A 24156-nucleotide genomic window follows, 5' to 3' on the forward strand; every position below is an offset into this window, starting at 1 on the left:
CGGCTTTGCGGAGTCCCATGGAGCCCTCCCTTGGGATTCCTGAGACCCGCAGGCCCGGGGGCCCAGGTGGGCCAGAAGGGACGGGGGCGGGGGGAACAGGGAGGGACCAGGGAGGGACCAGGGAGGCCAGTTCACCATGGAGCATGGGGGCACCCAGAGGAAGCCAGAAACTGTGCTGGACACAGGCCCGGAGGAGGTTTGGGGTCCTCTAAGGGGCCTCCTGTGGTCATACTCTACACACCCGACAGGTAGAGCCTGTGAGAGTTGAAGGAACCCCCCAACTTCCCCAGTATTCCCCATCACTCATGTGAGTACACACTTGTCCAGACCCAAAGATGGCAGCCACCAGACAAGCTGGCTTCCCAGGGGTTCCTGACAGAGCTTCCGTGACTCAACACCACATCTTAGGACTCTTGGGAGGGAAGGGAAAGGAAGATATGAGGTATCCTTACAAGTATCTCAGTAAGAAAGCAGGCCCTGAGAAGAGGACTCACACGTTTGTCTTTACAGCATAACACTGGTCTAAAACAAGACAAGAGTAAGAGAAGGAACCGGGCACAGAAGGGAAAGATCCGCCTCAAAGATGCTCCTTCCTCCTCAGGGGCTCCCTTTCCCAGGAGCCTCCCCCTCTGGGCCCTGGAGCCACCTCCTACAGCACTGCTGTCTGCTGAGAGACACAGTGCAAGTCACTTATGAGTCCAAGTTTTTGCAAGCCACATTAGGTAAAAAGAAACAGGCAATATTAATTTTAATCCTGCATTTCATTTGATGCTCTGTCCAAAATGCTATGAGAACATGCAGTCAATATTAAAGTTATTCATGAAGTAGTTAACTCTCTTTAACTCCAAGTCTCCGAAGTCTGGTGTGTGTCTGACTCTGGCAGCACATCCTGCGACTACATTTCAGGGCCACAGGAGCAGCATGTGGCTTGGGCTACAGTAAGGGACAGCACAGCCTCAGGCCAGCCCTCTCTCTTCTGGTCCACCCACTGAGCCACACTGCCTCTGCATTGGCTACCTATGAGCCGACTCCTGCCTGCCCGGCCATGGGGAGCTTTAGAGACCCCTAGAGGGAGGTCCCTGGCAAACGCCCCCAACCTCAGGCCACCCACCCTTGCCCACCTCGCCATCGTCCTGTCCCAAGAGCCCTGTCTCCCTGCTACCTCAGGTCTAGCACTAGCAGTGTCTGGGGCGTCTCTCAATGTCCAGCAGCTAGGAAGGACTAGCATTCTCTGGTTCTCCAGCCCAAGTCACCTCCATGAGCTCCCCGTGTGGCCAACCCCAGGCTGGCTGAGCATGTGAGAGACCCCAGTTTCCAACCCCCAGGAGATGCCGTCCCTCCTGGCTGCTCCCCCCATCATCTGCTCAGGGCTCACCCCCAAGCCTGAGCCTACTTGGTCCATTGCAAGCCACAGAATGAGGAGGAATCTCCTTGAGCAGCTTGGGTTCTGGTTACCCATCGGCACGGCTAGAGGACACCAAGACCCTGAGCTTCTAAGAAGCCATTCCTCTTTCCCTTCCAAGGCGACAAGCTGCCGCCACCTCCTAGAGATGAGCTGATAACAGAAGGGCTGTTGGAGCAGTAATAGCAGCCAGAGGTCATGTGAGTCAGCCTTCCCAAGCCCCACGGGGCAAGGCCTCCTCCTCCATGCTAGGTCTTTGGTCCCTGAAGAGCTTGGGCCCTTTCCAGCCCCTCCCATGACCACTAGGTACCAGTCTGACATCCTGCCCACAAGGGGGGTTTCCTCTGCACCCACTTTTGTAGGGAAAAGGGTTGCAGCACAGATCAAGAGGTCATGTGGAGAATCACTTAAAACCTGAGAAAACATGAATCAGTGCCTACAAGATGTTGCGTGCCCTGCGTGCCCTGCGTACCCTGCGGCAGACACAGGAAAAGAGGCCAGTGGACTCATGTGCCTGTTCCTGCAGACCAAGAGGAAGCACTCAGGAGAGTTCTCAGGTTCTTGGCCCTTCCCAGGAGTCAGGAAGCAGGGCTTGAACTACCCCTCCCTCTGGGATGAGGGCAGCAGGGACATAGGTCACGGAGCTTCAGCTGAGTCCCCTATCTCAGAGGGACACTGCTTTGTTCTCATGAATCCCTGCCCTCACCCCACCCAGGAATTAGCTCTAGTTGTCCACCCAGGTGTCTAACTGTCAAACCTCGGATGAGTGAGCAGACGTACGTGAGACTATGGGCTGGTGCCTCAGGAGACTGTGCACCCAGGGCCCTTTTGGAGGAAGCTTAGGGTTGGGGTCCATTCTGGGCATCGATTCCAATAGCAGTGGAGGGAGGGATTCACACAAGCCACATGGATCTGGGGAGGAGCGGCACAGCTAAGATGTGGAGCAGGTACCACTAGAACCTGCCGTGGAAGAGAGCCAGCTGGGTGAGCATGGGCAGCTCCACCGCCAGGCTGAGGGGCACAGGGGGTCTGATGGGGTGTGTGTACTCTAGGAAAGCCCTGGAGGGTAAGATGGGTGATTTCTAAACCCCCAGGCACTGTTGCCAACAGGCCAATGAAATTCAGTTGCTTCTCCCTTCTGAAAAAGAAGGCGACAGACCCTTACTTGTGTAGTCACAGTTGTTCTTAACTGAAGAGCCGGGGTTGGATTTCAGTTGTCACCAGGGGACAGCTTAGACGGAGCTCATGTGGACTACAGATGACTACTTAAAATCAAATCATCAGACGGTCTTGGAGCCAACAGGGGACAATGAGACCATCCACATGCAACCTCAGGGAAGGAGGTGATGAACCGAAGCCAGACAGGCACCGACAAAAGGAAATGATGCCCCAGGAGCCCTGATCCACGAAGGACCCTGTCTGAACCCGGGCCTGCCCTGCATATCTTAGGAGGCATGAAAGAGTCCAAGACCTGAATTTTAAGATAAGCAGGAAAAAGAAAAAAAAAAAAAAAAAACAACGGAGGGGAGAAGGTCACTGAGGGAGACAGGGTTCCAGCTGAGGTGGTTACCTGCATTTGCAAACTACAAGGTAACTACCAGAGGAAGACCAGACATTGATAAGGAGAAAAAGAAGAGACAAGTAATTCCATGCAAGTGACAGATCCTGGCCCCCATCGCCTTGAAGGTTTCTGGTTTGGGATTCACTGGAATCTTCATGTTTTCTTTGTTGGTCTCCTGGGGTCTCCTGGGAAGCCCACACACGTCGACCTCCCTTGTCCATGGCGCCGAACTAGGCAGGTTCGGGCCTGGAAAGGAGGAAACTGGGACAATGAGTGGACTGACATGGCATCTCCTCCCGCGAGGAACCAGAGGCCTGCTCTGTGGGTGGCGAGATGAAGGGCCCGGTGCTGTGGCTTTCCCAAGGGTCCAGGGACAGTCCCATCTGCGCGGCCTGCCTGTCTGCCTGTGTGGCATGGGAAGGACACATCCTGAGGCATTGACTTACTTTTCACGTGGGTGGTAACAGACAGGAACAAATTCTCCACGGACTTATTAAATCCTCTAAACTGACCAAGTTCCTGTAACTAAAACAGACATAGAATGAGTTAATGCTTGATGGCCTGCTTTGCCCCGCGTTTCTAGACTGTCGGGCCCCAAAACACTGCAGATGGGTGCGGGTGCTCATTGGGCATGCAGGTGGGGGTGGGGGTGGAGTGACCCTCCCAGGACTAGGCACCCTGCTACTCAGCGTCTCCGCTCTATATTTTGATATCCTCATAAAGGAAGAAGCATTATCGATGTGTGGTTCCTAAGATAACAACTACCTCTCAGACAGGATGAAGGATAGTTCCTTGGCTCAAAGATTGTACCCAAGTGTAAATTACTGTTTGTCTAACCTCCTTTTTCTTATGGCCCCACCCTAACTCCATGCACAAAGGGTACCAACGTTGGCAAAATGCAGGTGACATGGGGGCTGAGGGTGGTAGAAGGCACAAAGTGACCAGCTTGGAGTCAAGGAGTTCCACCTCCCAAAGCAGAAGCAGGGAGAAAAATATAGCACAAAGATCACTTCCTTCTCCAAGTCTCATCTGTCTATCCACCCACTGTCCATCCAGCCATGCATTCACCATCCATCCATGCATCCATCATCTGTCCATCATGAATCCAACTGGTAAAAATGTGTTGAACATACAAGTGCTAGAAATGCTTTGGAGAACTTAAAATCTTCAGGGAAAGAACAGCAGGATTTTGAAGGTCACCCCAGAGTCTCAGCTTAAAATTGGAAAAGAATGAACATATTGTCTCCATTGGCAGACAAGGATGTTCTCCCAGATGCACAGATATAATTGCTCCCCTTAATTTATAGGATAAAGGAGATAAACCCACATTTCCATGGCACTTTTACAGCTTGCAAGACATTTTTTCATTGATTTCTCACAAGAGCCATGGGAGACCATCCAAACAGAATTACGTCCACTTCTCAGGTGAGAAACCCAGACAACTTCCCCAAGATCACAGCTAATTCCTTAGGATGGAAATGGTGCTGCTCCACTTTACATTAGAACCTGCAAACACTCAAAAGCCACCTCCACAGGCCCTGCCACTCTCACACACTGTACGTCCACCTGTATCTCCCTGGGGCTCCCCTGTGACCCTACACACCACCTCACACACACACTCAAAGGCACAGTGCATAGCTGGGGGTGAGAGCTGATCGCAAGAGCAAAAAGATAAGGGTGCAGGTGCAGGCAGCGAGGTGGCCCACCGGTCAGATGGCCCATGGCCACCAACCCACGAGGGCGGGAGCACTTCCATGCCTCCATTTGGATCTTTGCCCTCTGCCTGGCTCTGGGACCCACCCAGCCAAAGCAGGACCCCTCTGCTCCCAGGCCATTGGTCCCTCTCCACCTCCTCGCATCCCCCACTCCGGCTGCCCTCCAGGACACTCACAGGCACACGTACCCTGCCAGGGCTGCCGCTGCACTGGTTTTCACTGAGAGGAGGAGGAGTAGGAGGCACCACAGAAATTTTGCTGGAAAAATACAGGAATAAGAAATGGGTCACAAACTACGTGAGCTACTCCTTTTACAAACGCACAGATGTGCCACAATTCTATGATTCATGTTCTCAGCTTTTTTTGTTTTTAAGTAGAAACTAAGTTTTCAAGGAGAAGACACAGCAGCTCTGCTCAGACCTCTGTGAGGAGCACCTTCGCCTGGTCCCTGAACACGGGAAGAAGGTCGTGCCCATGTGTTCTGAAACCACAGGGGCCTGGCTCACCCCCGAGGACCCCAGGCTGCACGTGCAGGGTCTTGTTTGGACTCCCAAATTCTCTCAGTGTAAATCACACCAACACAAGGGCCCAAACTGTTGAGAATATAAAAACAACCAGGAGAGGAACTGGAAGCACAGGCTAAAAGAAGTGAGAACAAATGGGAGAGGAAGAAGTTCTGAGACTGGAAAAATTTCTTCATGGGTCCGCAAAGCAGTGGCTGGTGGGAGCGCTCATTAACGTGTTAATAAACTCAGTCTCAGGTGTCCAGACCACCGCCAGCTTCCAGGTGCTAGGGGTGAAAACTTTGTACAAAGAAGTTAACATCTCTAGGACCATTATTCAATGCCACCAGTTCCTTCCACCCATCTAAGATGCCAGGCACTGGGTACCAGGTGAGAGACGTGGATGAGTAATAGCAGCAAATGCTTGGCTCAGTATGTCCTCCAATGTGCAATCAGAAAAGGTAGTTTGTTTCCTCACAACATTTCAGGAGAATTTGAGAAACAAAGCAGGAAGTTAAATGAGAAAACACGTTGATACCAGAAGGCTTCTCATGAGAATCCGGAAGCATCTTTGAATCTTTTCCAGGTACTTTATCATTAAAAAATAAAAAAGCTACATTCCAAAGCAGTGACCTCTAAAAGTCAGGAGATCTGAAAGTCCTTTCAGGGCGTCCTCTGCCTGCCTGCCCTGAGGTCGGGACCATCTGTCCTTCACAACACTCACCTCAGCCTCTGATAAGATTGCAGGAGCTTGGCCCCAGCTGTCTCCCGTTTGCCTGGAGGAGAGATCAGCAAAGGTCATTCAGAAATGAGAATATAACTTAGGTAATACAGATACAGGAATCAGTCAGTTAAAATTATTTCCCTTTAAAACCATTTCTTGTGCCTAATAAAAGAGCAGGGGCGGAGATAGAAATGTTAAAAAATCAGATTGTGGGGAGGGCTGTACAGCTCTCAATTTATTGAACATCATTGGTTTGCACACTTACAACAGGTGAATTTATGTTATAGGAATTCTCTCTTACTAAAGCTGTTGACCCAGTAAGAGGCCATAATGGCTGGGAATGACTGTTTTTATGAAAAGTTGATTTTGAATCAGATTTTCTAAATCTGGATAACTTAAAAAACAGTTCAAGCTTCCAATCTTCCATTTTTCCTTTAAAAACATGTCTTAATTGAATGGATACATTCCTTTAAATGTTCCTTGTGATGAAGATTAAATTAATCTCTTTAAAAATGTAATCTACTTATTTCTAATTATAGTGCTTAATAATTTCCTAAATTGTATTGTATCTGATATATTACCCTTTTGTTTCAAGGAGAGAGGTTTCCATGATGTATTAAGACCCCAAAATGAAACTCTGCATGTCTATATTTCTGTGACCACAGTTTCTTGGCCACCACACGGGAAGAGTCTGCCCAGGGTGGAAGGGCCCAAAGGCCTCCACTCTGCCCCTCCCACAGCCCAACCCGCCAGGCTGCACCCTGGGAGGTCAATCCAGCTCCTACTTCATCTGTTTGGAAAGTTTTAATTCTGAAGAAACATTTAGGTATTAGTATCACTTCCAGAGGATATACCGACAGATGTGTATAGTAAGAAAATCAGAATGGGCAGGGGAGCCTCCGGAGGGGTGGACAACAGCTGGTGTTAAGTCCTTGAAGAAGCCCCAAACCTTAAAGCAGGAACCCACCCCAGGTCAGTCCTTAGCTGGGCTGGCCTCAGGGAGCGGGAACCCATGAAGCGGCATCTCATTTTTCCAGTCTACCTACCTGTGTGTGTTTCCAGGGCTTCATAAAGGTGTTCACTGGATTCTAAAAGGAGTCTAAGACTGTCCCCACACCCCATTAGGAAACACTTCTCTAAGGCAAAAGAGCCCTGCCCCGAAACTGAGAGCTGGGTGAGTGGAACCGGCTCCCAACAGGTGAAATCCAGCATCTACAAGAGCCCCTGAAAGAAACCGTCTGGGCCAGAAGCAAAGAGCACGCAAGACTTGCACACAGCACAGGGAGCATGAAAGCAGAGGACGGAAGGGGAAGACAGCAGGAGCAAGGCTGCTCATCCTGCAGTCCTGGGGCAAACAGGTGCTGGGACCCAGATTGATCACAGGGCATGATGCGTCTGCTGTAGTGCACTTACGTTACTCCAACTAACAGACAAGAAATGCCAAGCAGAATCCTAGCACCCAGATGGGCTGCTCACCAGAGCCTACTCAGCACCTCGAGTCTCTTCCTGGGGTTGTTTCCACAACATCCCCTGAGGCCCAGCCGCAAAAAACAGTCCCTGTCCACAAGCCTCAGGTTCTCTCTCTGTAACCCAAAGCCCTTCAGGGGCACCCTATTGCCTTAGCCTAAGGTTCAGGCCCCACACTGCCTCTGCACCCTGCCTGGGAGGTCTCGGGCCTGAGGCCTTGCAATTAGAAATTGCTTCTTATTGCCCCACTCACCTGGGCGTTGCCTCCCTCTGGCTCCACGATTGCTGACACCCCATCCTTCTCCTCAGGCCCCATCTCAAGCCCTCCACAAGGAAAGCCCAGCTTTGTGTCCCATGTCACATTCCTTGGGTTCTCTCCTGGGATCCCTGCAGGTGGCCTTGCCCCAGCATGGCCAGCACATGGCCTTCTGCTGCCCCCTGCTGGCTGTAGCAGCTTGGGAGCAAACTTGCTCTTAATTCCTTTCAGTACTAAGGACTGAATCCAGGGCCTCATGCATTCTAGACAAGCCTTCTACCACTGAGCTATACTCCCGCCCCTTTTACTTATTTATTTTTTAATGTTTCTTTTTACTTGTAGATGGACACAATACTTTAATTTTATTTATTCATTTTTATGTGGTGCTGAGGATTGAACTCTGTGCCTCACACATGCTAGGCAAGCGCTCTACCACTGAGCCATAACCCCAGCCCCAGCCCCTTTTATTTTGATACAGGGTCCCACTAAGTTGCCTAGGTTGGCCTTGAATTTGCAATCCTCCTTCCTTGGCCTCCCAAAAATGGCCGTGGGAATGGCCACAGCATCTCTGTCACTGCTCCTCAACTCTGCCTGTGAAAGCAGTCATGGGCACATCTATGTGCTGATCAAACTTTGCAGACACTGAAATTTCAATTTAACATTATTTTTATATGTCACAAATATTAGTCTTTGTTAACTATTTAAGATGTTAAAACAAACAAACAAAAATGTGCTTACCTCCTGAGACGTGAAAATAGGCAGGAGGTTCATAGGTTCTGGTTTGCCCAGGCCCTTGCCACCTGACACGGCACGGATCGGGGCAGCCAGGAGGCCATCGAAGCCCCAGATCCAGCCTCTCCTGTGCAGATCCAAACCTAATGGGCATGAAAGCCAAGCCCCAGTGTCTGCAGGCCCCACTGATGACAGAAATGCCCCCCAGTGGCTTTTGTCCGGCTTCCAGGTTCGGGTTATTTCCCTTGCTCTTCTTCTGTTGCCCTTTGCCATAGCTTCTAGCCAGAGGCTTCCTTCAAAAGCACCAAATCTTTTTTTGTTGCTTATTAACCTACTTCAAATTCATGCAGCCACTGTGAGGAAACTCACAGGGCAACTCTCTGGGGAGGCAAGGTGTTGGGATCAAGGGTCCCTGCCATCCTTCCCGGCCACCTGGCTGGTCAAGTGGCCTTTGAGGGAACACAGACTTTGCCAAGGGCAGGGCTGGACCCAGGCTGCCAGGGCTGCTCAGGAATGTGCAGCTGACCTTGTGGATGCACAGCACTTGCTTACGGTGGCTACTTGGGTGGGAAGCAAAGTAAGGTGGGGAAACACGGAACTGAACACAGCTTGGATGACTGGGGATATCTGGTATGTTCTTGGGAGTTACCACTTTACTTGGGTTCATATTTTTTCATAATAAAAGAATTAAAAGGAGAACAATCACACATAGGCCAATAACCAAGTCCCTGAGAACTCTACCACTTCCCAACTTTATCAACGCGTTCACATCTGTCATTATATCTTCCCTTGCTGGAACCTTCCGGAAGCAAGGCCCATGCTCTTGTGTTTGAGGTATCCCTCACCTTGGGCATCAGACTCCTGAGGGAGAGAGGGCAGGGTGGAAAGGGTATACATAGGGCAGTGGCTGGGTGCAAGAGGGCCCCAAAGTGGGAGGCAGACTCCTCCCCAGCCCAGCCGTGTCCCTCCTCACCTGCAGCCCACCTTCATTTCCCACGTCCACCACACCCTCCAGGGCACACGGAGATCCTGCCCCTTCTTCACTAGGCACCTGCCTCTGTGGTCCAAAGCCAACTTCCTTGCCCAGCACAGGAGCTGGTAGGGGCTGAACTGTCCCCTGGAAAGACAGGTTGCAGTCCTCACCCCTGCTACCTGGGAACTGGACTTTAGGTGGAGATGGAGCCTTTGCAGATGAAGTTAAGATGGGCCACTAGAGAAGGGACACACCCACGTGGCTGAGTCTCTGTTCCCTGCCCAGAAGGACCCACTAGCAGATCCACAGACACCGCCTCGTGGAAAACCCCCAAAACCCCAGAGTAAGGCCAGTTCCTGTGTGTTCCTTGAGAGGGACAAGCCCCTGGAAAGCCTAACAGAAAGGACTTCCTTGACCACATCTCTCTCCCCTTCCTGAGGGGCACACCACCCCCGACAGGGCCTACAGCTCCCTCCCCGGGCAAAGAGAGGCCGACACCCGGCTTCCCAGGACTCTGAGTTAGGGACGGGGAAACTGAGCACCAGGTCTCCTGGGGCCAGATAAAAACAAAGATGGAGTCATTAGAGTATGTCTTCAGTCCTAAGCTATATGACTATGTCCTTACAAAAAAGGGAAAGACTGGACACAGACATGGACGTGTCAGTGCACAGACGCTGTGAGGGTAGCCAAGTGACGTGGGCAGCCTGGAGGACACTTCTATAAGCTACAGCAGTGCCCAGGATGGCTGGGAGCCTCCTGTGGTCAGAAGAGGCCGAAGGATGCAGGGGGCACCCACACCTCCACCCCTCAGGCTTCCCGTCTCCAGAACAGGGAAGACCATAAATCTCTGTTGTTTGAAGCAACCAAAGTACCAAAGGTTGTGGTTCTTTGTGACAGCAGTGCTAGGAAGCTACTCCACAGGCCTGTGCCACTGAGTGCCTACCTTCCTCTCCACTGCCCCCCCTCAATCCTGGCCAAGCCGGGCTTCCCAGCCGCCCAGGCCTACTCACGCCTGCTCTCTACCTGGGCTGTACCTCACTTGTCCCTGCCTACACTCCTCCCGAGGGTTTTGTTATGCAGATTTGGTGACTGAGCTCAGGCAGGCCTTGTGGTGTCACTGTGCACACTCACACAGAAGTCTTCTGACCCCGCTGTAAACAGATGCACAGATCTGTCTCCCCACCAAGACTGGAGTCTGTGCGGACATGGGTCTTGACTTATGCAACTTGGTGTCCCCAGTACCCAGAAGAGGGTTTGCCACGTGGGAGGTGGTGACTATAAGAATGACATTGATAGCAACGACACTGTTCTAACAAGAAGCATAGCCTCGTTTAAGTCACACGATCAGATACATATTAAAATAAGTCACAGTCCCGTTTTCCATGATTTTCCTGTCGTTTCATTAATTCACATGAACTGACTGTAATATGCACAGGCGGCTTGCCCACCACGAGAGGGGGGCAGATACAGTCCCCGCTCAGAGCTCAGCAGTGCTGGAGGATGGTGGGGTGAGGATTCACACAGATTCCAGAAGGAGCCAGGGGTCAACCTGCGGCTTATGGTCAGAAACTGCTCTGACCCTGTAGCCAGTGTGTCCATGACAAATCACTATGCATCTATGTTTCCATTTCTCCACTTGAATTAAGGAAGAAAGAAACTTGTTTCAGATGCTCACAGAAACTCATAGACGTGGATGGCCGCCACAGGCGGGGCTCTGCTGCGATGCTGGCCAGCCACACTGGCTCCTGACCACACCAGCACCCTGGACTGCGGCGCCTGCGAAAGATGCCAGGACCCATCCTCCCAAGGTCTCTCTCTGAGATGACTTGGCTCACAGGGGAAGAGAGCCAGGAACAGTCTCCCTGGAATGCCCCAATGGAACTCGATTCACCAAGTGACAGAGGCTTTCCCATCTGAGTGGCACCACCCGTGCAGCCAGCTCGCTCTCAAGATTTGCCCATTAGCCTTCCCTCTGAGGCAGCCAGACCCTGTACCAGCTACTTCAGCCTCATGTGGTCTTGCTGCAGAGCTAACAGGGCAGTCAGGCGGAAGAGCAGCCTGCCCTGTGTCCACCTCTCTGCTGGTGCCTGTGGATCAGAACAGCGGCCCTCTAGGAAACAGTACCTTGCGGTTCCCAGGGAGACCTAAAGAAAACACAGGAAAGGCTACCTGTATGGAGCCTCCATGGGCGCTGAGCAGATGTGCCCTCTCCTTAAGATCGTTAGGTCCATCCTGGGAAGCTGTTCATAATATAAGGATTTTGTGAGAATAACACTTTGCTGTGTTAAGGTCTTTCCTTTATAGGGAAGAAAAGGCCCCAGAACAACAAAGCTTTAAGCCAATGTCAAGACGGAATCTCTCCCAGAACATTTCAAGATTTCTTCACAAGTACAGAATTGTGTACTCTGTCACAAGTGGTTTTCATTCTACACACACACACACACACACAATTAACCAGGCAGGATGATGGTGTGTGAAACGGCTTCTCCATAGCAACCTTTTTACTATCTGTGCGTACCCCATAACATCATGCTAGATGCTTCCAATGGGAATAATTGAATTTTTTAAAATAAAAATCAAACATTTAAAAAAATAGGTTTGAGCTGGAGTCCAGAGCCATTTTAAAGTATATTTTAGTTTTTAGAGATGTTTTGAGCTAAGATAAACAACCCTGGGGCTAGGCTAGTCCCAGGGTGAAAGGAGACAAAGAACACTGCCTCGAATCAGCAACTGATGCCTTCCAGGGAGCAGAATTAATAATGGTAGATTTATAGCCCTGTGGGCACCAAACATTTCTCACACAGTGTCCTTTTGCCACCAGACATTACTCTTTGCTTAGCTGCAGGAGAGAAAAATACTCTTTCCCTTTGATGAAGCTACCCCCATTCATCAAGCAGAGAGTCTGGCTGGCTTCCAAGGTGATAACGGTAATGGAGGGCCAGACAGTAACTCTTCCACTAAGATCTGCTTATGGTTGATGGTAACTGACCTGAGTCTGTTGAGTATCTGGGTCAACAGGGTCTGAACTCCTTTTCAGCATCCTTTAGATTTTTTCTACAAAGTGAATGTGAGTTTTAGGAGTTCTCTCTATATTCTAAATATTAATCTGTTAAATTGAATTAAGTCTGACTTCAACAATTCTCCATACTTAGTAAATTGTAAACCTAACTTGATGTATAAGCAGACTGTAACCTATTCTTGTAGCAAGTAGTCAAGTCTCAGCCAATCCCAAGCAGACAACTGTTCCAACCACATTCAAATAAGTCAGAGGAGCTGTAACCAATGGGTCTGGCTCGGCGCCTGTTTCCCTTTCTCTGGTTATGAAAGTGACCCGCCCATGTGATAGAGCAGAGCATTCTGTAACACTTTTGGTCCAGACGGCTGCTCAATTCTAGAATCACAAATAAAGCAAATTAAGACCTGCAGAACTAGATTTGTTGTAATTTTCTCTATTAACAGTTTGGGCAACAGCAACAAGACCCTAAGTAAGTGCTAGCAGCTACTGAGATCCTTGAGGAACACAGGAAAGAAGGCATCCTTGACCCCTGGAGTTCCCCTGTCTTTCTTGGAGGCTAGGGGTTGTAAGCTCCTCTCTGAGGGTCTCTGCTCTTTTTGTACTGAGCCCTGATCATTACTAGGTTTTAGATTTAGGCTTAGTTTGTATTGTGAGAGAGTATGTGACCTTCGGAAGTCATAACAAACAAGTAGGGAGGCCTCAGTCTGGGTCAGACAGAAGTGAAGATTTTCAGTAGCCAGGTAAGGTTTGTTTGACCACAGGTAACTTAGAGTTACGTTGGCTGCAGTTGGGGAGTTTTAATCATTATTTACTTGTGGGGAAGGGGAAAAATTATTTACTGGTGGGGAAGAGAAGGATCATAAATCCCATAAGAGCAATGAGATACAATTATGTGGTTTGGGAAGAAAAAGGAAAAACGGATGGGGGAGGAGGAACTTCAGATTCCTGGGTGGCAGGGTGGTCACCCATGGCACATAGCCAGAGTTGCACTACACCAAGTTTCAAAGGTAAAAATTACCAAGGGGCTTTGGAGGTGCCTGCGATTCCTGGGGGGCTATTCCCTGGATTCATAAGGAAATGCAAGTGAATAGGGAGAAAGCAAAGGACAGAATCCTTGGCTCTTGTACCTGTAATAGCTCAGTGAAATTAAAAGGAATGCTGGGTCAGAGCTGGAAGCTAGACTAAGCTCAGATTCTGGTCAGTCCAAACTGGTGTGGCTACCAAGGGCGGTGCAAAACCAAGAAACTTGAAACCTGGGTCAGGTGTGAAGGAACTGTTCACCCTGGAAATGGGTATTGAGGTAGAAGGGATAAAGATAGGTAGAAAGGAGGAAGGGGGGAGGAAAATGAAACTGTGGCTGTAAGTCTAAAAGCCCTGTGATCAGACTTGATCCCTAGACCTTTTTCCCCGCTCCTGTCCCATCACTCCAAATTTCTGAGAAATTTATAAACCTTAGAGTTTCTATAAATTCGCTATCAATGAAAATTGCCTAGCTTTGATTAAAGCTTAAGTGCACTGTTAACCTACATGATGCATTTCTAGGTTAGATCAAGCAAAGGGAGAAGTCTTTTCAGAAACCTTTTAATAATATGGGTACATTCCAAACATTACCTACATAGAACAGACACTGTCAAACTGAAGGTCTCAGAAGGAGAGCAGACCGTCAGAAACATCTTGTGACGCGTGATCAAAGAACCCTGTGCACCAAGCCGACACCTTCCCATGCTGTCTTCACAAAGCTTCCCTCAAAAGAAGAGCCCAAGGCCCCAAACATGCTTCTCACTCCCAAGATAGCTGGCATTCTGCTTTAGGAATGTTGTCTTTCTTTTTTTAATACTGGGGATTTAACCCAGGGGTGCTTTATCACTGAGCTACATCCCCAGCCCTTTTTATTTTTTTTGGTTTGAGATAAGGTCTTGCTAAATCAATTGGCTTCAAATTTGTGATCCTCCTGTCTCAGTCACCTGAGTCGCTGGGATGACTGGTGTGTGCCAGACACTGTGCCCAGTTCATCTTTCATTTTCTGATAAAGCTCTTACTTTTTGCTAAAACCCAATTCATCCTTAAATTCTTTTCTGCAATGTGTCAAGAGCCTGGAAGATGTGAGCAGGGGTCCCAGCCTCTGGAGAGACCTGTGTGAACCCTCTGCCGTGGCAGAATCTTCTAGAGGAGTCTCTCCTAAGATGGGTTCCCAGGGGAGCTGGAGCAGGGCAGCTTCTTGGTGCTGAATGCAGAGTAGAAGAGTGCGTGCGAGTCAGTGCTCTCCACAGATCAGTCACAAATGGCTATACCTGATCTAGACATTGGAAAAAGCCACTGTGGAGCACCTCGCGTGAGCAGCTGACATGCTTCATGCCCAGCGTGTGGGACTGGCTTTATGACGACAGGGACTTTCACCCAATGAGTAGGCCTATTAACCAGGTCATGGTCAATGTAATCTCCCTGCCATAAAGTTGACTACAGTGAAAAAGAGTTCCTATCAAACCTGCTCTCTTAACACCCCCTTCTCTCCCCCCACTCCCCAGGTCTTACAGATGCTAATAAAAAGAGTAGGTCAATTAACAACAACAAAAAAAAAAACAGTCACAGAACAGATTCCAGAAAGGCGGAAAATTTTTAACAGGTCCACATCTCACAATTCCAGGCTCCTGGGACTGTGCAGCCCTAGAGACCTTGAGGTGAAGCTGACATCATCTTAGACACAGCTTCCTGGGGTCACAGAGTGACTTCCTACCCTCGTGAAACTCTTACCTCTCTTAATTTTTTTTTCTACTTATGCCTACCTCTTTCACTTGATAGGATGATGCTGTAATTAGAATTTCAGAACCAGTAGCTTCTTCAGCTAACTCGACAGAGTGTTGGACCTGTTGTGCCAAACTAAGATCCTTCCATGCCTACGGGTCCCCGAGTTCTCCCTGTAGGTAACTCCAGCCATGCCCCTGATGCACTGTCGTTCAGTCGTACTTGTGGTACGATTTCTCCCTATTTTCCATTAACACAGTCATGGGACTCAAGAACCAGGACTGATGAGAACATCGCAAGCAGGTTTGCCCCAGAAGCCCAAATGTTGGTTTTGCAAACTGACTTATATGCCTGCTAACTAAATTTCAATGCCAAGCAACAAGGATATAGATTGGAGAAAAAAGAGTCTCCTCAAAAAAATGGTGCTGGGAAACCTGGATACCCACTTACAGAAGAATGGAACTTGACCCCTTCTCTCCTTAAGTAAAATAATCAGGCTGGGGTGGAGCTCCGTGGTGGAGCATTTGTCTAACATGTGCAAAGCTCTTTGTTCCATTCCCAGTATAGGAAAAAAAAAATCAACTCAAAGACTTAAATGTAAGACCTAAAACTAGGAAACCACTAGAAGAAACAAGGGGGAAACACATCAGGATATTGATTTGAGCAAAGTTTTTTTTTTTTTTTTTTTTTTTTTTTTTTTGGACATGACCCCCAAAACAGGCAACAGAAGCAAAAACTGATGAATAAGATCACATTTACTTAAAAAGCTTCTGTACAGCAAAGGAAATAATCAACAGAGTCAAGTGACAACCTGCAAAATCGGAGAAAATATCTGTAAAACTATTCGTCCAACAAGAGGTTAATATCCAAAATATATAAGGAGCTCAAGTCAATTGCAAAAAAAATCTGATTAAAATATGGGAAAATTATCTGAATATATATTTCTTAAAAATATATACAATTGGTTACAAATATATGAAAAAATGCTTGGTAGCTCTAATCATTAAGGAAATATAAACCACAATATCATCTCATCCTCATTAGCATGGCTATTATCAAAAGATTTTTAAAAAATAACATGCTAGTGGGGACATGAAGAAAAACTCCCAAATGCTGTAGGTGGGAATGTAAATTGGTACAGCCAATGGAAAACAGCGCAGAAGCTCCTCAAAACTCTAGAACTAGAACTAACATATGATCCAGCAATCCCACCCCAGGTATAGATCCAAAGGAAAGAAGCAGGTATATCAAAGAGATGCCTATACGCTCTGTTGCAGCACTATTCCCAATAGCCCAGGTACAGAACCAACCCAGGTGTGCACTGATGGATAAATAAAGAAAAAATATACACAACAGAATATTATTCAGCCATTTAAGAAGGAAATACTGTCACTGTGGCAACTTGGTGGACCTGGAGGATGTTATATTAAGAGAAGTAACCAGCTACCAGAAGAAATCCTGCAAGTTCTCACACATATACAGAAGGTTTAAAAGCTGATCTTACTGAAGAAGAGAATAGAATAGTGGTTAAGACCCTGGGAAGTGGGTGGGAGGGAAGGATGAGAGGGGATGGTTAACAGGCACAAGGGTGCACCTGGATAGGAAAATAACTTCTAATTGGATAACTACAGTTGACAACAATTAACTGAATGTTTCAAAATAATTAGTAGAGAAGATTTTAAATGCTCCTAAGACAAAGAGACAATAACTGTTTAAGGAGGTGTCCATCCATTATCCTGATCTGTCATGGTATATTGTATGCTTGCACTGAAATGTCACACGTACTCCATGAAAACACACAATTATTATGATCAATAAAGTAGATCTTTAAAACAACATGACTGAATAAGATCAAGAACCTGCCTTGGGAAGATTATTACCTAGAAACTCTGGGTGAAAGCAAAAGGTTTGAAGATCAAGGTCTTAATCTGATATGACCATCTCTGCTCTACCCAGTTTGAATGGACCAGTCCAAAATTTTTTCAGAGACATGACAGGCAGTCCAATCCCTTGGGAAAAATCACTTCCAGAGCACACCTTTTGTGATGCTGCCATTCTTTTGTCTTTTCTCTCAAGGAGGGGAGTAAAAGGAAAATATTCAAAAGCAGGATGCCACATTTTCTTAAAGACAAAGGCATATACAAAGCAACCCTGTCTCAAAATAAAAAATAAAAGGGCTGGGGATGTGGCTCAGCGCTTGCGTGCCCCTGGGTTCAATCCTCAATATATACAGAAAGTTTTATGTCTTGGAAACAAACATGGATTCATTAAAGACAGCCTCTTAGGAGAGTAAACACATCAACTAGGGGGTCTCCTTGTCACTTAGAGAGCTCTGCAGACCTGAATCCACCTGCTCAATTGTGGGGTGGGGGTCTTTACTGAAGAACAAGCAGGACATTAGAATGAAGCCATCTAAATATTGACTGGAACCTGATTTTTTCATCTACAAGTTGAGTGCCTCAAGCCCACACCTTCAGCTGATGCTGTTCCTGGAACCCTATAGCCAAATGGACCATACCCAGGCCGCCCACATAGGAAAACAAAACTCTGAACAGCCACATAAAGGACCAAGCCACATTTGCTACCAGAAGAGGAGGTAAAAATTATTTTTGATAATTATCAGACACAACAGCCTTCGAAGATGGACATCACTACCTAAGCACACGTATGAAGACACGAGTAGTGTGGATCTACTTTGTGTACAACAAGAGATATGAAAAATTGTGCTCTATATGTGTAATATGAATTGTAATGCACTCTGCTATCATGCATAACAAATTAAACTAAAAATAAAAATATTCAGCCTTCCTAAACTCTCCTATTTCCCAAATTATTAATAGAATGAAATTCTTAGTAAATCATTTATATATTACATTTATCCTCCTTTAAGCTTCAAAAAAGTGTTAGTATTAAAAATAATAGTATTAAAATCTTTCTGCTTTTAAGCTTGAATAATCAAGCAATAAAACTTTCAGGCTGGGGTTGGGGCTATAACTCAGTGGCAGAACACTTGCCTAGCAGGTGCAAGGCACTGGGTTTGATCCTCAGCACCACATAAAAATAAACAAACAAAGGCATTCTGTCCACTTACAACTACCAAAAACAAAAACAAAAACCTTCAGGCTGAGAAAAAGAAAAAAGTGCATTTATGGCAAGGAGCCACAAGAGGGTGCCATTTTTCCATGCTGAGCAGATGCCTGAAGCCTGAAGATGATCTCCAGCTTCATTTTTCTAGTTATCTGTAACCTAGACAACTTCCATCACAATGGCTCTTTAACTTGGCTACTTTACCAATGACTCTCAAACAGAACACATAAAAAAGATTCCAAGAGGAATACCCTTGAACCGCGAGTCCCACTGAGTCAGAACCTCTGTGTGTGAGGCCAGGAGCTTTGATTTGACACAGCTTGCAGCTGACCCTGGAGCAGGCCCCAGAAGCCACACTAAAAGTTCCTGCACAGAATGCCAGCCAAGTACCTGTGGGCGGAGTGGCTGGAGGTGACAATGACAATGCCAGAATGGTGCGGAGAGCTTCCTGGCTATCTATGGACTGAGACCTCTGAAACCGTGAGACCCAAATACACTTTTCCCCCTCTATGTTGTTCTCATCAGATCTTTTGGACACAGCAGCCAAAAAGCTGACTGAAACAGTTCTTGACCTTTGAGGCAGCATCTTGGCCTCTGGGGACAGCCCTGAAGCACAGGATTGATGTACCTTGGAGCTGTATAAGCCAACCGCCCTGGATTATGAACCAATGTGAAGGGCACTGATAATGTAACAAATAGTCCTGGAGCACTGAACACCAGGGGAAAGATTAGATCAGGCTTTTTGATGGACTGTGAAGAGCTAAATAAAAGAAGAAAGTAAGTGTGAGTATTTAACTGAATTGTAGGATAAGGAAGTCTCTAAGCATTAAAGCAAAGAAAAAAGTTATATAAGAAAAAGTGGATTTGATTACAAACACACACACAAAAAGTATAAACGTCAAAAACCACAAACTGGAAGACACATGTGCAAGTAATATGACTGAAAAGGGTTAATAATTTTAACATAAGAAGAACATCTATGGGGCTGGGCTGTAGCTTAGTAGTAGAGCACTTGCCTCACACGTGTGAGACACTGGGTTCGATCCTTAGCAACACATAAAAAAAATAAATGAATAAAGATATTTTATCCATCTATAATTAAAAAGATATTTTAAAAAATAAAGATCATTTAAAAAAAAAAAAAAAGAACATCTATGGAAGGTCAAAAAGATAGAAAGCCAGGCATGGTGGCTCGCATCTGTAATCCCAGTGACTTGGGAGGCTGGGGCAGGAAGGTCTTAAGTTCAATACGGCCCAGGCAATTGGTGAGATCCTGTCTCAAAAAAAAAAAAAAAAAAAAAAAGACTGGGGATATAGCTCAGTGAATAAATGACCCTGGGTTCAATAAAAAAAAAAAAAAAAAGTGAAAATATTCAATCTCATTAGTAATTAGATGAATGCAATTAAAATATAAGAAAACCACTGTGCACTACCAATGTGGCTTTACCAAATTGACGGAGTTGTTTTTTACTTTTTTTGTTTGTTTGTTTCAGGCACATCCTCTCTGGAAACCAAGTTCCTGACCTTATCCTTGTAGAAATATTCAGAGATTTGTCTACAAGGCTGTTCATGGCACCGTAAAATATGATTTTAATATTACAAACATCCCAGACATAATAGAAAACTGGAAGTTCCCTGGCTATCTAGCAATCGTGAGTTGATTAGATCAATGCTGACACCTTCTGAGGCTGGATGAGATGCGGTAGGCAGAAATCACACGATGATGGTGACAGACATGGAAAGCAGTCTTTATAAATTATTACATAAACATCAGGGTAAAACTATAATCAATTTGAGCCAAGTGACATAAACACATTGGCTTGACTTAAGAAACTGCCTCTGGGCCGGGGATGCAGCTCGGGGTGTAGAGCTCTTGCCCATCACGCTCAAGGCCTTGGGTTCCACTCAAGAAAGAGACAAAGGAGACAGAGGAGAGAGAGAGAAATGGAGCCAGGGAAAGGCTGAGTATGTGAATGAGCCCGAGAAGTCAGAGCCTCCAGCCCCAGAAAAGCCTTCAGCTGGAGACAAAAACAAGAATGCCAGTTGTTTTAAGCCACTGAGTTTGGAGTGACTTGTTACACAGCAACAGGTGACCAATGCACACAAGGGATGATCTCATGCCTCTCATGGTATAGGCCATGGTCTAGTTTTTTGGGATAGGATATAGAGGGCTGGAAAAAGCCTCCTTTGCACCATCACAACACACACTACAGAAATCACGAAAATACATCAGAGAGCTGGGGGTGCAGCTGGCTCCCTATTGGGGTGCAATGGGGACCCCTGGGGATCCCAGACACCAGGGGGGGGGTTGTCTGCTGCTCCCTGTGCACCTGCTGTCTGGTCAGCACAGACAGCAGGAAGGGTGGAACTTCTGTGTCCCCGCACTGACCCCTTTGTTCTTTCCATCCTCCAATAACAGCTATTTAACCAGCCTGAATTACATCCCCATTGTTCCAACGACCACGTGGTTTCCTCTCTCCTAACTGGACCTTACCTGACCTGTGACACAGGTATTCAGTTCAATGCACCCATTTCTCTACCATGTTCTTCTTTAGGGGCACAGCCAAGAGCAAAGAAGACTCCCTCCTTACCCACACAAGCCTTGTCAGTTGACCCCTGATGACCTCTCCAGACTCCCCTGCTACAACTCTACCCCACCCATCTGGCCCTCAGAACTACTCCCAGCTGGTTCCCCCAGCCTGGAAATTTTCTGGATCTCTCTGTACCTCTTGAGCCCACTCGGAGATAGGCCAAAGAAAATGAGACCTCCCAGAATTTGAGGAAATCTTGTAGAGAAAGATTTGTTTTGTTTTTTGGTGTTTGCTTTATACGTTGATAAAAACAGCAGCCAAGAAAAAGAATGATTTATTCTCAGACCGATTCCTTGCTCTCCTTTTTTCCTTTCTTGTTGTCATTTTCTTTCCTATAGAAAGTTACAAGGTGAGAAAGGGACCCCCTGGTGTCAGGCTTAGCTCTTTCCGACTCCCTTTTGTAGCTTGAGTATCACCATGGCGACCTACTTCTCCCAGAGGATGGGGTGCTGAAAGAGGGTGAGGTGTGAGCCCGTGTGTTTACACACATGCAGACACACACACATGCCTGCACGAGCACACCCACAGTACACACATTCACACCCAGGTGCACACACACACACATTCTGGTCTGAAAACTCATCTACTCAATGAGACAACGGGGCTAACGCTTCCAACAACGCGTAAAACAACGGAGGTGTCTTGAAATTGAGAGATGACAGGAACTTCAGTTCCTGTGGTTCAATTTATAAAGTAGGATTTGAAGTGAGGGGAAAAAATGGAGTCTCTACCACCTGAAGAAGGGCGACATCCCCAACACAGCAAGAATTTTAAAGAAACCAACCAAGCAATAAAAAACAGAGCAGGTCCTGTGCTGCTGTGGCTGTGCCTGGCTTGTGTTTTAAGGGGAGGACAGCACCCATGGGGACAGCAGCTGGACTAGGCGGGTGATTCCCAGACGTTACAATGAACACTCTGTGGCTTTCCAGAAGGCCCCAGCACATAACCACAAGTATGGCCCCTGGGATACGGCAATGTCATGGACCCATAGTAATTAGGAAAAGGTGCCCCACCAGCCACCTGGTGGTGGTGGGTGGGATCATGGAAAGGGCCGAGAAGCACTGGCCTGAGTGAAATCAGACACCCTTGCTTCATTCTGTAGCTTCAGCCTTAAGTTTTCCTCCAGGTTTCTAATGCACTGGCATTTATTCTTGAGTAAGAAGTGTCAGCAATATGATCCCGGGGAGAATTTAATCCCATCTAGCTCTGCAGCGTGGCTGTCAGGGCTTCTTGTAAAGCCAAGCATCTGCACTCCAGCGAATGGCTCCCTTATTGCCTGGTTACCCTAGTGAGGCTAACGGGCTTCCCTAACTCAAACTGACACTTTTTCTAGAAAAAGTATCGGAAGCCACCCACGCCCGACAGTCTGAGTCCAGGCCCATCATCACAGTCACAGAGGAGGCGAGCCACCCATGTCACACTTGAGACAAGAGCTCCTCACAGTGAGCGGCCTCCACCTGATGGCGATGTCACGTGTGCACACCTTTACCTGGGAATGTAAGGCCACTCATGTGACCAAAGTACCAAAGTACCATTCACTCAGAGTTCTCAGTGTCAGCATGGACCATCCCGCCATGTCTTACTCTGAAAACACTCTATTATCTTAATACCTGCATGGTATTAAGACCAGCTGCACACACCCACTCACAGGCCACAGCCAGCCTCCACCCCTGCTCCCTACAAATGCTCTTCATTCTCTGTGAATTGTCCTTGGTGCTGTAGAGGGGAACAAGATTCTAAAAGCACAGTTTGAACTCACACAAACAAAAGCACACAAACAAATCTATAATAAGAGGAGCTTTGCAATAATTGCAGAAGAAATGTACCAACCAGAAGCTGTTGGTGTCCCAGAGGAACGGTCACTCTGAGAAGCAGGAAGTCAAGGAAACTCCCTGGAGCAGGAGTCCTAAAGAAGGGAGCCCATCTCGTGGGGGTAGAGTGGGAAGAGCCACAGGCACAGGTAGCAAATCGTGTGCAGTTAGGTGCAGGAAAGCTCCTGCGGAACAGGAGGACCAGTCATCAGGGCCTGTGAACTAAAGTCACGGGAGGCCATTGTTCTGGACGGAGTTCCTCCACCAGACCCCAAGAGACCAGACCAGACCAGACCAAAACAGTCACTCATGCTAAATGCTGCAGAAGAAAAGTGACATTTTAATGATGCAGTTACATCCCCAAACACACCAGTTTTTCCTGAAAAGAGTAGATTCCAGCCTCCTCTGAGTCAGCCTGACAAGGACCGCCCCCCCCTGCTTTAACCCCACCAAGTAATTTCTGATGTCAGCTAATCAGCTTTTCTGCCACTGCTCTGTTCCCTTGTTCCCACCTTACAAAAGCCACTGTCCTGCCCTGGCTATCCTGGGAGCTGACTTCTATTTTGTACAGTAGAGGCTGCCCCATTCATAAATTGCAAATAAAAGCCAATTCGATCTATAACTAAATTTTTTGTGATTTTGTCTTTTAATTCTAAACCCATGAATTATTTTTAATTTTTTTCTAGTTGTAGATGGATACAATACCCTTATTTTATTCATTTATTTATTTATATGTGGTGCTGAGGATCAAACCTAGTCCTCACACCTGCGAGGCGATTGCTCTACTGAGCCACAACCCCAGCTCCATAAACTTTTTTTTTTAAAGAGAGAGAGAGAGAGAATTTTTAATATTTATTTTTTAGTTTTTGGCGAACACAACATCTTTGTTTGTATGTGGTGCTGAGGATCGAACCCGGGCCACACGCATGCCAGGCAAGCGTGCTACCGCTTGAGCCACATTCCCAGCCCTCCATGAACTTTTTTATAATCAAAAATCATAGCAGCAAATATTTTAAAACTAGAACTACATATAGTAAAAATTTTAAGAGCATTTACCTGCTGTTGGAAATTTTTTGGCTCGTTCCTCAAAGAACCATTCCCCAGTTTTTGCTTTCACGTTTCTGAAAAGCAAGCAGAAAAGAGGCCTTAGAATAGATACAAACAGTGCTGTTTGTATGTAGTGGATATAGGGAGGGAGAAGGGGAATATCACAACATATTAATTTAAAAAGGACCAAACACCTCATTTTACCTATTTCTTACTGAGGTTAACCAATCTACAAAGCTAGTCCTCCTGCTATGGTGTGCTACAGTACATGGGATGCATTCATATTAACATATGCTGTGCCCAACGCAGGTCAAGAAACTTAATATTTCTGAATACACACAAAGCGAAACAGATTTGCTATGGAAACAATCGCGTTGCCATGATAATGGTGGTATCTATACCAAGCAATGCCACAAAGGATAAGTTCCAGAACCATTCAGCCTTCTGCAGTCGGCCAAGAGGAAGATCATCCCCAGGTTACCGTCAGTGTTTACCAGGATATTTGCAGAGCACCAACAGGCCTGAGAAA

General features: G+C 47.0%; 1 protein-coding gene across 1 annotated transcript in view; it reads right to left on the reverse strand.

Annotated features, from left to right (window-relative positions):
- The window catches only part of Sytl3 (synaptotagmin like 3), a 61015-nt gene that overhangs the window by 20768 nt on the left and 16091 nt on the right, over positions 1–24156 (reverse strand). The window contains exons 3-6 of the mRNA XM_076859396.2: positions 23637–23701; positions 5906–5957; positions 4867–4936; positions 3410–3488 (exon numbers count right to left, since the gene is read on the reverse strand). Coding sequence (XP_076715511.1) covers positions 3410–3488; positions 4867–4936; positions 5906–5957; positions 23637–23701 — 266 coding nt within the window. The remainder of the gene's footprint in view (positions 1–3409; positions 3489–4866; positions 4937–5905; positions 5958–23636; positions 23702–24156) is intronic.

Source organism: Callospermophilus lateralis, chromosome 6, assembly GCF_048772815.1.
Source record: "Callospermophilus lateralis isolate mCalLat2 chromosome 6, mCalLat2.hap1, whole genome shotgun sequence".
In the NCBI taxonomy this organism is placed as follows: Eukaryota; Metazoa; Chordata; class Mammalia; order Rodentia; family Sciuridae; genus Callospermophilus; species Callospermophilus lateralis.